This window comes from Streptopelia decaocto, assembly GCF_964273445.1.
Source record: "Streptopelia decaocto genome assembly, chromosome: 8".
Lineage (NCBI taxonomy): Eukaryota > Metazoa > Chordata > Aves > Columbiformes > Columbidae > Streptopelia > Streptopelia decaocto.
Window position 1 is genome coordinate 10,455,081 of NC_138662.1, and position 15,315 is coordinate 10,470,395.

At 37.2% G+C, this 15,315-nt stretch overlaps 1 protein-coding gene across 1 annotated transcript in view; it reads right to left on the minus strand.

The window, feature by feature from the left end:
• LOC309443302 (contactin-6-like) overlaps positions 1–15,315 on the minus strand; it is a 140,323-nt gene that overhangs the window by 51,633 nt on the left and 73,375 nt on the right. The window contains exons 5-7 of the mRNA XM_082060086.1: positions 11,963–12,058; positions 4,280–4,483; positions 2,517–2,619 (exon numbers count right to left, since the gene is read on the minus strand). Coding sequence (XP_081916212.1) covers positions 2,517–2,619; positions 4,280–4,483; positions 11,963–12,058 — 403 coding nt within the window. The remainder of the gene's footprint in view (positions 1–2,516; positions 2,620–4,279; positions 4,484–11,962; positions 12,059–15,315) is intronic.

The window sequence follows — 15,315 nt, forward strand, 5'->3', positions numbered from 1 at the left end:
TCCAATGGTAAAAAGGCATTTTAAAACTCAGCCATAAAACTGGCCTTTTGTGCTTGTGTTTTAAATGTGGAAGTGCTTTTTGAGCAAGGTCCAATAGGTATGATTTGCTGTTCCATATAGAAAAGAGATGCTATTTCTCTAAATACCATGAAACTACTTTCGTTTAAGATTTTTGGAGACCAGAACCATAGCAGGTCACCTATAATCTGCCTTAGATGTGAAAGATTTCTGGTATTCGTAGAGCAGAGGTAATAGCAGCTGACAGCATTGTCTGAACAAGTGGACTAACAGTATGAATATAGAAAATTATGGATAATAGGAAAGCAGTTTTGAAATCCAAGAGAGATAATAACCGTTAGTGCTTGTGGCAGATCAGAGGTATAGCTGAACAAATGTTGAGCTGAATTGACTTAAACATAAGCAGACAATAGTGGAGGCTAAATTTTTAGTGGAATTTAGGCATCTAAAGGTGCAGATGGTCACACTGTTGTATTTATATGTGCCTAGCTACAATTGTAAACAGCTGGATGTAGGAAACTTAGAGCTTTTAACAATACTACTAATCACCTACATACCTTTAGAAATCTGGCCTTATCTAATACGTTAAGAGTATTTCACCTACAATCTGTTTCTCTTGCCTTATTCACATATAAATGCTAGCTCTGAAATAAAGCTTTTTCACTGATTGACATGTTAGTTAAAATGTGCTTCCAGGCTCTGTTCAGAGAGAAAAAAAGAATACTGAAAATAGTACAGTTCTGTATGAGACATCTAACCTATTAAAAAAAAATCTTGAAAGGAGAACTTATCCAGCGATGCCACTAAAGGGCCTTTACTCACAAACAGCACCTCTCAAACACATACACTAAAACAGTTGCACATTAGCAGTATGATATAAAAAAACTTGTGAAGGAAAGATTTCTGCCCATGGTATGGCATGGCTATTTACACAGCACAACTCCTGGGAAGTATGACAGGACTGCTTTCAGCTGCAGTCCTATATATAGAGAAGAAAATGTATATAAAAGCTTCGTTAACCTTTTCAGCCATTTAATTTTCTAAGCACAGCATAGAAGGTACTGTGCTCACTGAGGGATTTCATTGTCCATACATCCTTCCAGTCCACCTTTTTCTTCTTCCCTAAGATTTTCTCAAAATGCCAAAACCTGCTTGCCATGGTAACATGACCCATCTTTGCCCATTTAATAAGAAGGCATGGTTCTGTACATAGCTTTTACTCTGTTTTTAAAATGCTTTTATTCAGTCAGTGTATCATTGTTAAATACTTTTCATGCAACAGATGGAAACACAAAATGACAACTTGAAATGTAAAGCTCGAACCGACTCACACACAATTAAGGAGGTATTTAAAGAGAAGTGGCTTGACAGTATTTGGAAATGAAAGTCATTTTAGCAGGAGTATTCCAGTCTGATACTTGTTTTGGGCCAAAACCCCCATATATGCCTTTGAATATGGCTCTGTAGAAATATTTTTCACCCTTAAATAAAAATTAGCCCCAAGATTAGTTTATATAAAAATCTCATCTGAAAGGGAAGGTCATTTCCTGCCTTATTAACTTTTTGTTTTATTTTTCTATTTCTCACTGTAGGTTCCAGAGGAACATTTGATTAATTTGTGCTGTCTGCAAGTCAGGCTTTTAACCTCTGAGAAAGCTCTAAACACTTTAAAAGCTTACAGCCTTAAAATGGGTTGTCAAAGTGAACTTAAACTAAATAGAGGTCAACAATTTAAGGTTATTTTAGCTTTTCCAGGGAAAACATATGCTCATTGGAAGGACAGGTTTTTGTAGGCTGGTTACACTTATTCAGTTAACTACCTTGCATTTTGAATATAGAGCACCCCTCACTGTTTAATTGCACTACTCTTCCTGTAAATGAATGCAACAGTGTAAGCAACCTATTATAGGAAAAATATAGGCTACTGCAAGCATAACAGATTTATAGATTTTAGCAGGAAGAGCTACTGCCAGAGCTTCCCAGGGCTCCTCAGCATTGCTTTGGAGAAGAAGGTGCTGAGAGCCATGTGAATCTGTTGGATCCATCCTAGACAGTCTATGTGCTCTTTAAACACAGACTGTTTCCCCAAGTTTTGTTTTTAACAATGATGGCACACAGAAAGATATTCCTGTTCTGCTGCAGATAGGATGTGAATGTTGTAACCTGATGTCAGGTCCTACCCCAAAGGGAATACAGGCTTTGTTCTGGTTCCTCACTAAAGGGAACTTCAGTTATGGTATTGTTTTCTATTTCCTTGTTAACACATTGCACAGAAAACAAAACAAACAAACAAACAAACAAAAAACAACAAAAACAACACAAACCAAGATAAGGTTGGTTTGGTTTGGTTTGTTTTTTTGTAAAAAAAAGAGTAAGTTTTACAAATTCACATTCTGACCAAAAAAAAAAAAATCAGCTGTGTAAATTAGAAAGAACCATTGTTTCTCACTGTAGACCAGTGTTAGAACCCCCATTTTAATGAAAACAAAAAGTCTTACTTTCCAAGGGCAAAGCATTCCAGTTTAACAGATGAGCCCTTCACTGCGTATGTTGTTTCTGGAAAACGTACTTCAATCTTTGGTTCATACTCCCCCATCACACCTGTTGAACATCAAAAACAGCTAGCACTCTAGTTGAGCCTCAGTACCACAGAATTTCAGTGTAAAAGAAAGAATGGTGTTAATGATGTCAGAGCCTCATGTTTCACCTGTAGTAATCAAAACATGATGTTTATAGAGCAGACAGCCCGTTGGGTGAAATTCAAACCTATGCTGAAAGCTTTTGTGAAATTTGTAAGATCCATGCATTGGAGAGCTGAAGAGCATGGCTTTACACAAGTCATAGATGCACAAGTATGGTATACTTTTGCACTAAGATTTTAGAGATAATTGACATTCATACCTCTTGTCAAGAGGTGTTAAGAAGCCATGCCTTAACACTGGCCACTTCTCAGGATGCTGGATAGATTCTGGGTGTAAGAGAGAATTATGGAATTATATGTCCAAAATACTTGTGAAACACTTAAAACCTCTTTAAAACATCCAAACATGAGCTCCAGACTTGACAAAGACTGATGTAATTAGATGAAATTATCACATTTGAAAATCTAGCTGAACATCTGATAAATCACAGATAATCCAGTATCAGTTTAGGGCATTTAATTTTGCAGTAGGTTTGGAATTGCTTTAGCAAACTCAGCTTTTAGCTAAATTTCTTAAATGTGTATGCATCTTCTAGAGTAACTCATTACAACAGTAATGACAAATATGAATCAGACATTTTCCTACACATAGTGTCTTTGCCCAGATCCTCCACTGGCTAATATTACAAATGCAATCTACATCATTGCCTTAGAAGCTGCCTGTTTAGGACCAAATCCAGCGGCCACCAAAGTAAATGGGAGAAGAAGAGACCGACAGAGCAAATCTGAGAAAAGTAACAAAGCAGAGTGATAAAAAGGAAGAAAATAGTCAGAAAATATCTTAAGCATTTACAATCACAGTTTGTACCAAATTATTAACTTTTGAGCTGTGGAACTATAACATTGTTTTGCATTATCTGATTATATTATAAAGCGGCACACTCTCCTGGTAGAAGTATTATTCCATAATGGACATCTGAGTTTTACTTATTCTATAAACCTAGCATTATACAGACTTTTGTCAGTGATTGTTGCCGCTGCTTTGCAAACAGCACAAGGATATTGCAATTTAGGTGAGCAAACTTCCAAGACAAACTTCGTGTAAAGATTTCCTAGGTATGTATTTCTCACTGTGAACATTTAATTAGAAGTGTTGCCAGAAAGATATTTGTATATGTGCAGGTGATTTCTCACCTCAGTGACTCATTTTGAAACAGCTTTCTAGATTTGATATTTGAGCTACACCTAGACTATAAATTTAGGAAGCTTTGCTGGATTTTAACCTCAACACAGGCATGTCTAAGATGAAAAACATTAACACACCATTTGACATCCTCTTGCTATTTTTCAATGGTATTGACCTTTGAAGGTTGCTTCCAACCTAAATTATTCTATGATTCTATGACTGTTTTCTTTACATACGTTTATCTCATTGTCCTGACAGTTCAGATCTAATTTCAATACCGCAGAAACTGTGGGATCGTGTCCCAGTGCACAACTATTTACTAGGAGCCTTTTACCTCCATGAGGATGTACAGCAGTATCAGTTTCCAGTAACTGGAGATGGACTGATTAGTGTTGTGCTGCATGCTTTTAGCCAAGTGTGCTCAGATAACTCACCATCGCTGCGGAGAGTGAGAGGAGTAGGTGGCCCCTGCACACTTTGCTCTGCTTTCGAGTTCGTTACAAGGCAGGTGTAATTGCCCACGTCTGATGGCTCCACTTTGGCAATGTACAGATTTCCTGTTTCTTGTGAAACAAAGCGGCGACTATCTTCCTGAACGTATAAGGTATTATCGTTGAAGATCCATGTATAGGACAAGCCTAGAAAAACACCAGATATATATCATGCATCCTTTCCAGTATAATCTGCTTCCCATTAGTGCTTAAATGCAATATTGCCAGTTGAAAGAATGAGTCAGTTAGAGGGCAAATCACTGGAGATGCACAAATTAGCCAAGGCAAGGTAAGCATTGCTTTAGTTTTAAACTCATTTCAAGCCACTTCAGAAGGTCACAAAAGTTTTGTCCCCAGCTACTTTTCATTTTCCTGCCTAGTCTGTTTTTAAGTAGGAATGGCAGAGCTGCAATGCTGTGAGAAAACTGTTTTAGTAAATAATTCCTATTTATAACACTTTCCCTCTGAACACCTAGAGAGAGAGTTGCTGGTCACTGTTATAGCTCCTTTCTTCACTCTGAATATGGAAAAACGAAACTGGTAACATGGCTTTATCATGAGATTCTTATGAAGGGGGGAGCTCAGTCACATGCAAATATATTGGAGATAAGTTAATATTTGATCCTATTGCACATTTGACTCTTTATCTTTCATACTTACACCTGCTCTGTCCTTCTCATCATATTCTGATTTCCTAACATTTTTCTACCATATTTTTCCATGCAGTGTTTCACAAAGCATACCTTGATAATGTATGTCTATAGTCTATGCAACTTTAATTTATTTGACTAGCCCACCCTGGAAGGGGAGATCTCCAAGTGAGCTTACCACCCAAGAACCCTGCTTTTCAGAAGATTTTTTTGCCAAGCCTTGTTCTGCTGCCATCAGTACAGCAGTGAGCAGGTTCAGTGCTGCAGCACAGGTACACCTGAGCTGTCCTGCAAGCCCCATGCTGAGGCTGCTCTGCATCCCTGCAGGCATCCGACAGCAGGAACAGGACTGAAATTCTGTCTCTAATAAGGCACAGTAAATCAGAAGTTTCAAAATCTACCAGTTTAGCTTTCCTTAATTAAATGTATAATTCATAAGCTAACTGTGTTCTGCCAACAGCTTCATTTTTACACATTTTCCCCATCAACAATCCCATTTGAAAAAGATTATTTACGTTTCTTTCCCCCCCTCAGTTACAACATGGATACAGTATGGTAATAAGTCTGCAAACTCCAGTAGTTTTGTGGAGTTTTATGTTATCATCTTCTAACATTTTAGGACTCTCATTAGAAATGATGCAACTCCAGGGAGCAATCAATGACACTTTCTATACTCGGCTAAATCCTGCAATAGGCTCTGTTTTACTACAGCTTAATGCTAAGCTTTTTTGCTGCTTTTTTTTTTCCTGATGTACAGTAAACCTAGAAGATGCAACAATTCATAAAATACTGTAATACATCATGTGTGTATACATAAATGTGCATACATGCAAGATAAAACCACCATATTTTCACATTTCCACAACCATATACTTTTAGGTACCTGGTTAAAGCATCTGTTTACAGAAAATGTGGAGATGAGTGGATTTTTCCACAGGGAGGATCAGTCTTTAGCTAGATACAAGTGATGTAGCCATGACTTGACATGTCTTCCAGAGATATACTACTTACAGACTACATTCCTGTCTCAAGTACAAAGTTTGATGACTTTTTAGTGTGGTTGGACAAACAGACTGAAACAACTGGTGTAGGGAAAAACTCTGGTTTGCATGCATTCTTTGAAGTTCTCTAACCTGTAAGTTAGGGACTGTAAAAAAAATGAAGGTGATTTGTACGGTAAATACTTTAATCTGTGTTCAACTAAACAGTATGTTGTAAAAGTGGGATTTCTATGAAAGAAATACTTCGGAACTGCAGTCTCCTCAGATTTCACAAGGGCTGGCGCCCTGATGTCCCTTGCTTTCCTTCTCACCTAGACCTACACAAAGTTACATGTGGGCTTACATGCAACAAAATTGCTCTGAGACGTTGAGCCACTGATAGCTGGATGCACAGATTTCCATGAAACGTTAGCGTATCTAATGGTAAACTGGAGGTAATTTAAAAAGCAAGAAAAAATAAGAAAAATAAGTTTGCAGGTTCCCTTCCCAAAGGTCAGTTCTGGTGCTGTCAATTACAGGGCTGAAGAAAGCACTGACCCAGTCTAACACAGCACCATCGTAACTGCTAAGACACCAAATGAAGAACCTTCAAACCATCTTATGGCATGAAAACAAAAAACAGTTTCCTGCTGTAGGACCTGGTGATGCAACTAAATTTTCTGTGTAGGATAGAGTGTACAAATCCTAATAAAACTCTATTAAAACCAACTTTATGCTACACAGGCATTATTCATGAGGTCAATCTGTGAATTGATTAATCAGTAAAAGAGAGCCAGTCCTTGTCTGTCCTGATTTCAGTTCTCAGGGGGTTCCAGCTGACTTTCTCTTCTGAAGTTTCTGTTACTCTCTCCCTGTCTGTATTTCACCATTGCCTTAGGGCCTATTGATGAATTTTCCCATTAACTGGGAACAAGTGTAGGCCCCTCCTTTTCATACTTAAATCCCCTTTCTCTCCAGTATGCAGGATATAAACACCACGACTCTTCTAACTGCAGGTTCATCATCACCAATCTGCAGGCCATACTTGCCTAGAGCCTAATTCAGCTCCACTAAACTCTGCAGAAACCCTAATTTTAATTGACTTCAATGGGAGTTGGAAGGAATCTCAAGAGAAAGGAACTAGAATTTGGAGATGAAACTTTTCTTTCCCCTTCTAAAAAATAATACCAGCAGGCATAATACCCTTACACAATGACTTCTATTAAAAAGTTAAGTGACAACATCAACAGATGTAAAAGGCTAGAAAATCTAAGATTACATTATAAAAGAAGCTACTATAACTTAAACACTTCCATTTTGGGTCACTTTGAATAAATCAGATGAGGAGCAGACTCAACGAATGAACAAAAGAAAGTACTAAAAGGTCCGTGCCATCAGTTTTTGAGTTACATTGATTTACATGAGTAAATCAGCAGCTAAGGAAGAGTCTGGTGAAAGTACTGCTGAACAGAAGGTAGTAGAGGCTTAGAAGGGAAACCATAAAGCAACAGTAACCTGCTAACGAAGTCTAGCTAAAATTAACTTGAAAATTGCTGTTACCAGCTATTTTATGGAAGAACAAATACAGGTACAATTATTTGTTTAGGGGGTTTTTTGTTGTTTTCTGTTTGAACAACAGGATTTCCAAAATGGATAGCAATTGGGATCACACTTCAAGACAAGCTTTAAAAATACTGATCACCTTTGCTAATTCATTATTTTAATTCTATCTTGCTGACATAATAAATAACACAGTACTGCTCATTTTCACATGTACAGCAGATTGATCTCAGCCTAAATTAACATATTTGAGCACTGAAGACTGGAAAATTATATTTGCTCTCAAAAGAAGATACCTTGAAGAGCACAGAACTGCCTCTACTTCAGAAGGGATACATATCAGTGGAGGGATAATTACAGCAATATATTCTTAATTATGCGTATGTCAGAGAATAAGCTATTTTATTAGTGCTGCAATCCTATGGTGTGTTCTGTTCAATTTTTTTAATCCAAGGCAGATGGCTATGTGGTGTAAATCTTCGTTCTCCTCACAGAGGTCCCCAGAAAGAGGTTAACTCCACCTCACCTTGCAGACAAGCACTGATAGGTAAGCCCAGAGCTTGGCCGGGCAGGAGGAGCATTGCCTCCACCTGTCAGCTGTGAGCACTTTTAGAGCACAGCTGGGAAAGAAGAGCAGCTGATAATCACTTCTGATATACTAGTCTGGGGAATATAACATTTCAGCACTTTCCTCTGCCTGAGCAAATTCAAATCAATATTGCTCATTCTGCAGGAGAACAGCTACAGGCTGGTCTCTGGGAAGAGACTCTTCACCCTCCTGCCAGAGCTGGCAGGAATGGATTAAAGATTCATAGGAGCATTAAGGAATAGGAGAAGAAAAAAATGGGACTCTAAACCCATGACTAAGGCACTCTGCTTTATAAAGGGAGATACGCTTCAAACATTCACTTTAAGATTATGTATTGTATCAAGTGACTTCTATATAAAATGCAGAAACAACCCGAGGCGGAAGTCAAAGACCCTTTTACATAAGGCAGCACCGCTCATCTCATCCTCTCCACATACCCCGTATTTCTCACCCACTGCTTTCATGTGCACCTCCTTCCCCACCCTTCTGCTGGCTGAGAATTTAGTATATTCCCCCACTAAGCAAATCTACAGAGCTCCCACATCCTTTAGAGTGTTTAATGCAAGTTTTTAATGCTTTGCTTTATCCAAAGCGCACACTGTACCTTTCAAAGGTGAGCTTTTTGTTGTTCTGTGAGTTAGTTTAAGGTCTAAAAATGTTAATATCATTGAAGCAACCCTTCTAAACTTTTTCCTTGTTTTTGACTGTTTAGCTGCTTAATACATTCTCTAACTTCTGTTGAGTAAAATAACATTTTTGTTTATAACACAGAAATAATTTATCAGTGTAATCTCAGTTAAGAAGCAAATATACAGAAAGCAGTAAGCTAGCTGTTCTTGTTAGCTGTATCAGAAAACTAAGCTTGCCTAAACTTTAAAGGTTTTAAATACCTTGAATGTGGAAATGTATTTACAGCATATGACAAGCAGCTGAGTGGTCTAATGATATCTGCAGAGCTTACTTTCTTATAAACCTAGCAGAAAGTTTAACTTCAGACTGTGATAGAGGGTTAGATAAGCTTGGCAGTGTGTTGCTCTCTGTTGTAGGAGGTAGAAAGATAAATGAAACATTTCTCTAGATACCATATGTAATAGAAATATTTATTGAATTTTCATTCTATATATCTATTCCTACTTCTCAAATGTTATATGGGAAGAAACTTTAATTAATGGAGAATTTAGCTAGTCCATTCTATTCCAAAATAATTATATTAACTAGAGCTGTTTCAAATACCTGCTGTACAGATGTTTTCTGTCTTCAAGTCAGAGGAAAACAAAGCCAGTGGCCATGAGAACCATGTTCTTTCCTCTTCCCTCAATGTGATGTACAGGTCAGGCCAGGTCTGGGCTTTGCAGGGGGAAGAAGCAGCTGGCCTATAGGAGGGAACACCTGAAGGGCTGTGTCCATCTGCTCTGGCTCCCTTGTTCAAGGACACTGAAAACTCTTTTCCACTAGTGTAGTCAATGTCTTCTACCCAAAGAGTTAACCTCAGTTTCTCTGTAAATGTTCATACCAGTAAAAGGTCTGAATTGTTTACAGGTTGTATTTACAAAGTTTGGTAGGAAGTTCTAAGAGTAACTTTGTTTCCTAGTGTATATGACACCTTATACAGCTTGCAATGTTTTACTTGTGTTAATACTGTAGGAAAGGCAATTCTTTGCCACTAGTATGGTACATCTTCCAAATTCCTAAATATCTAATGAATTCCTGTCACATTTAGAGTACAGAACACTTGTAATGGAAGCTGTACACAAGGCTAGTAATCCTTTCTCCTGTAGATATGGAGTCAGAGGCAAGGGTTTCAATTAAAAAAAGTAATTATACAATCCTTTTTAATAAAAACAACTTCCTAAGCATCCTGAGATAGTATACAACTTATCATAGTTGATACAGTGTAACTTATTCCCATGGTATATGATTTTGGATCACAAATACAGTGTTTATGGATGACAAAAGAACTCAGTTTCTCTTCTCTAGACACTTGTTATCTCAGATAATGTATTTTTCAGGCCTATTGGTCAACAGCTTACATCTCTAGGTTACAGAACACTGTGGGTAAAGGCTTTATTCATGGATACCATTTTGTCAGTTAAATTAATCTGCAGTGAACTCATTTGTTAACTATTTATTTGTTCTGAATGCTTTCTTCTAGTCATTCCTCCTGCTGTAGGGTAAAATTACGATTTGATGAATAGGAAAATATATAGCTTATGGACTCAAGGATGGATGTGTTGTCCTTCTATATGTCCCATTGATACACTTCAGGAACTCTTTCAAGCCTTTTTTGCCCTTAAGGACCAGGTTTCACTTCATCTCCTTGTTTATATACTTCTTTCATATGGCTGTAAACACTAGGAGAACTGACATTTCCTCTATGTTCAAGACTTGCGGGCTTGAAACTGATTGATGATCTTCTCTACATCTCTGAAATACTGCATCCTCTTTACAGATCACTGTTCACCTTCTCAAGGGAATTTGTCATATAGCACTGCTTCTTTAAGAAAAATTGAGGAAGCATTGCTGAGAGCAGGATGCTGGCACTAGCACAAGGATAACTGTGCATGTGTGGTCACTCCTGCCGAAAGCAGGACATGAGTCACCTAAAATCTGCTGATTTTTTTTTCAGCCCAGAACAAGTTAATTTAGTAGTTATGCGATTGATATTTCCCCTTTTAATACACATTTGTTTCTCCAGGATAAAATATCTGATTATCTTCAGGTAGTTATGTTAGGAAACCATAGTTCTGAACTCCAGACTTCAAAAGATCTGAAGCAGTTTTGATTTGGGTTCTAACACTCCTGGAGGAGACTTGAGAATGTATGTGGCTAAAAACTTGCAACAGTCGATGTTGTTTTTGGAGGAAAAAAGTCTTAATTAAAAGATTGCTCAAGAGCTTCTCACTTCCAGTAGGTACAAAAAGTTTCAAGAAAAAAATGAGAACAGCAGTGAACATACATGTTCAAGCCTTCGCATTGCTCTGTAAATGCTGGTGTTGGAGGGGGTAATACACCTATAAAAAGGAGGGAAAGGAAAATTGTGTTCTGTGTTTAGGAGGTGTATCAGATTAAAAATCTGAAACACAATGCTAACTGTGTTACTAGTTAGCTGCTTGTCATCTGGGCTTTACCTCATCTGGAAGGAAAACCTCAAAAACAGCCTTATGGTTAGGAAGTAGGCAATGGCAAAAGATACAAAACATCCTCAAATCAATTCCCCAGAAAAATCCTTTTCATTCCTTACCTGAAGCACTGAAAATTATCAGGCAACCTGATCTAATCAGACCTCCTTTGATCAGGGAGTTTACCTCTCCAGAAGTCCCTTCCTATCTAAATATTTTGATGATTTTTGTGATTTCCAGGTATTCAAGAATAGAAGGCAAATTTTCATAACATTTAATAAGTAAAATGCAGGATTCAAATAGCAGCATTGAAGTAGCAAGAACTAAAAGGCAAAAAAGTCACTGCCCTCAAACCTGAAGGGGTTTTAATGCAGGAAGAATTGCTGTTGGTTGCAGCTATCCCATATGGGGGAAGAAGCTGAGATAACCAGTGATGTCAGGAGATAATCTTTTAGATCTTAATGATTTGTTTGCTTGTGTCATACCCAATAAATGATGGACATGTTTTAGCCCCTCAGGGAATAATAAGGGCCCCTTAAGGAGTACAATCTTCCATGTCCTTTAAATAAATGAAATCCAACTTTCCTGTAAACCTATATGCTTCATGCACAAATAAATTCTAGTGCTAATTGGGCAAGGAACTGCATAGGTGATACTTAAAATCAGTGACTTCTGAGCTAGAGCAGTTGATGTTCGGGCTGCACAAAATGTAGAGCTGTTCATCATACCTCCGTAATGCGGTGGAGGACCGCAGAGTAGAACCACTCCTTGTCCTTCTCTGACTGACACTGTGCTTCTGGTTTTCATTTCAAATTTTTCAAGATCTTGGGAGAGAAGGAGAAAACACGACCCAGTTATTAGGTCAGATTTATTCCTAACTGTACCCCAAGCCATGCAATGATTGTGTAACATATTTACATGTTTTAATGTAATATAATCTTAGTATGTGGATTGCCACACTGTATGGAAAATTAGCTCATCCAATGTAGTATGTAGCAATTTGAAAACCATGAAATAACCAATTGTGAAGAAGTTACACCCTAGCCCTGTAAGTTTATATTTACAATTCCTAACTGCAAAGCCAGTGTATTATTCTACGACTTTTTCTAGCCTTTATTTTTTTTTTAACTTATTTGATTCTCAACCTACATGGCTAGGGAAAAAAAAAGTTGTTTCCTTTTTTAACAGAAGTAAAAAGCAGGTATGCTCCTCTGTATATGAAAGTGATAATTAATCAAGACTCCCACAGAGTGTTTTCAAATTATTATTAAAGCCTGTTGTATTTTAATGAGTCTGTTCTGTCCTGAAGCTGGCTGCAGTAAGTGGGTATATTTTAATTGGCCTGAACAAACTTTAGCACTGCTTGTGAGGGGGAGAGGGAGGATGGAAGCAGGAAATTGTGATGGTTTAAGTAAACCTCCTGTGTAACCATGTCCATGCCTGTCTCTCATATGTGATTTTTAAGGCTATTAAGTTGTGGGGTTTTTTGGGTTTTTTGTTTGGTGGTTGTTGTTGGTTTGGTTTTTTGGTTTTTGGGGTTTTTTTACTAAATCTAACACCACACTATATCTCCTCTGCTTTCTGACATTTCACTGAGATGTGTAAGTATTATCAGTCTCATTCTCTTTAATTCAATTACAAAATGTGATACAACAGATTTACTTTTAAAAAAATGATTATTTACTCTTTGATCCAGTTCTCATCCTCATGAGAAGACTTACTAATTTTGTCAGTGCACTCTGGAAAAAGATTGTTTAAAATACATTCAAAATGGTTTAATATAATAAATAACATCAGCTTCCCCTTAAAACTCTTTATACTGTAGTGTTGCAAAATGCTTGCCTTAAGCTTGTTTACCTTGTTACAGACTCTTGTTTCAAACAATTGTTCCATTTTTCATCAGCTGAATCTGATCCAGACTTCAGTAGGGAGAAACAGTTCTTTTTGGTCAAAGCAATAATGATTACTACCTGTACAGACTCAGCTATTTATGTCAATATATCAATTTTCGCCCCCATAGTTGAACTTTACACAGCTAATTTTTCTTTTCCTCCTCTTCATGTCCTGTATATTGTCTCCTACGAAGACATTGTCTACTCTGAGGTGACTGAATTGAATTAGGCAGCTGTAGCACCTCCTCACGCTGTCATAGCTACAGTGGATAGTATCTGTCAATACACTGAGAAAGTGTTTTAAACTCTGATGTTCTTTTAATTGCCTGCTGGCTAGATCTGTCTTGCAGTCTGCATAGTCTGGAGGGACAAAAGACAAAGGCCTGATCAAAAAAAAAATTACTTTTTTCCATCCTGTAATACTAATTGGAAATTAAATCAGTGCATGGTTATAATATGACCGACCAGATTTTGGGTTCATACTTACAAGGTACTTATTGGTCCAGTCTCTAAATGTGTGGATTTATTAACTTGGTCTCAAAATTCAGTCTGAGAAAATTAATCAACTTTCTTCTTTTTGTTTTCTTTCCTGTGGATTAAGCGTTTTCTGAGAAAGAAAAGGCCAGCACAAAATATTGCGTGGAAAACTGGCCCCTGGGCCAGATGTGAAGACATCACCTGGGGATTTGGTTGGGTTGCCTGCCCTGGGGCTTTGCGTTCTGGGAGGAGTGAGCTTTTTATGGGGGGATATCCTGTTTATTATTTCAAATAGAAAAAAAATATTGGAAAGGTGCAAAACATTCAGATCTCTTAGGATTCAGGCACTTGGTACAAAAATGGTCATATTTCCCTTTCCTTGAGCTGCTAATACAAAGTCAATTGTGCAGTTTCTACATAAAAACTGAGTTTAAAAAAAAAACTCTTGGGCAGTATGGAAAAATATATGTAGTATAACTAATGGTTTCCAATGCTTTCTGCTAAGGTAAATCAGACCTACTTTTTTTGTTGAGAACAAAATTTCACTTATTAGGCACCCAAGAAAGGAGGAGTGCAGTGCAGCAGTAGAAAAATGGTTTCATGGCAATTCAGGATTAACTATATAATGCTTTACTCTGAAATTGGAATAGATTTTGAAAAATAATAAGTTGTGGCTAGCAATTTTTAATTTAATTGCATATGTCATGGTATCATTTTTACTGTATGGAGGCACATAAATTGCCATTTAATCTCTTCCTCTGGCCCATGACAGGCAGAGGTATCTGATGTTCTTAACAGATACTTATTTAATCCATTATTAGAGACCTCTAGGGTTAGACATTTTTTTAGATGGTCCATTCCAGTGCTTGACTCTGAAGTCTTCATCATGCTGCATATTTAGAGACTCCCACCCCCCAAAAATTTAGTAGCCTAAACAGGAATAATCTTTTTTCTGAAGTTGATTTTGATAAATAATTGTAGAAAATAAATTTAGGCAGTGTCTCTCTCTGTAATAAAGAATCATTGCATATTAAAAAAAACCCAAAAAACTCTGAAAGAACAAAACAAAGAAAAATGAGTAAAAATAACTCATTGGGGAGTCAGTCTTCTGTCACCATCTTTATTGGACCTTTTCTCCAGGCAGGCAGCATCTCCTATGAAATACTATGACACCTCATTTAGATGACATTCAGTAACGAGTTATAAAATTGTCTATCATTGTTATGTAGCCCAGAGTGATAAAGAAAGAGGTAGACCATTAGAAATGATGTTTCTTTTTGCTGGAAGCAATCTCTGTGCCCAAAAGATTTTTGCATCCATTCTTCTCTCAGGGGGGTGGCGGTGGTATTTTCAATGATTAATTGCAATCTAAAATATGTTAAATATATAAAGGAAAAAACCTGAAGATGAATATAAATGTAGATATTCTACTTTGTTCTGGTTATTCTGAAAATCTGGCTGTTACACTTTGCCCTGAGCAGCCATTTACACAAACAGAACACAACCGCTCAGTTCTTCCAGCTACTGTTACCTAGTATAGCTTTATAAAAGAACATGACACAATCTAATAAAACATAATGTTGCCTGTCAAAAAGAGTATCAAATAAGATCGCTAAGATCGGGTGTTTGGCACACATTTAGATTGCTAATATGCACTTAGGAATAATATGACTATTTAACAGATGGTATATTTGCTAACTTCAGTGTTTCTG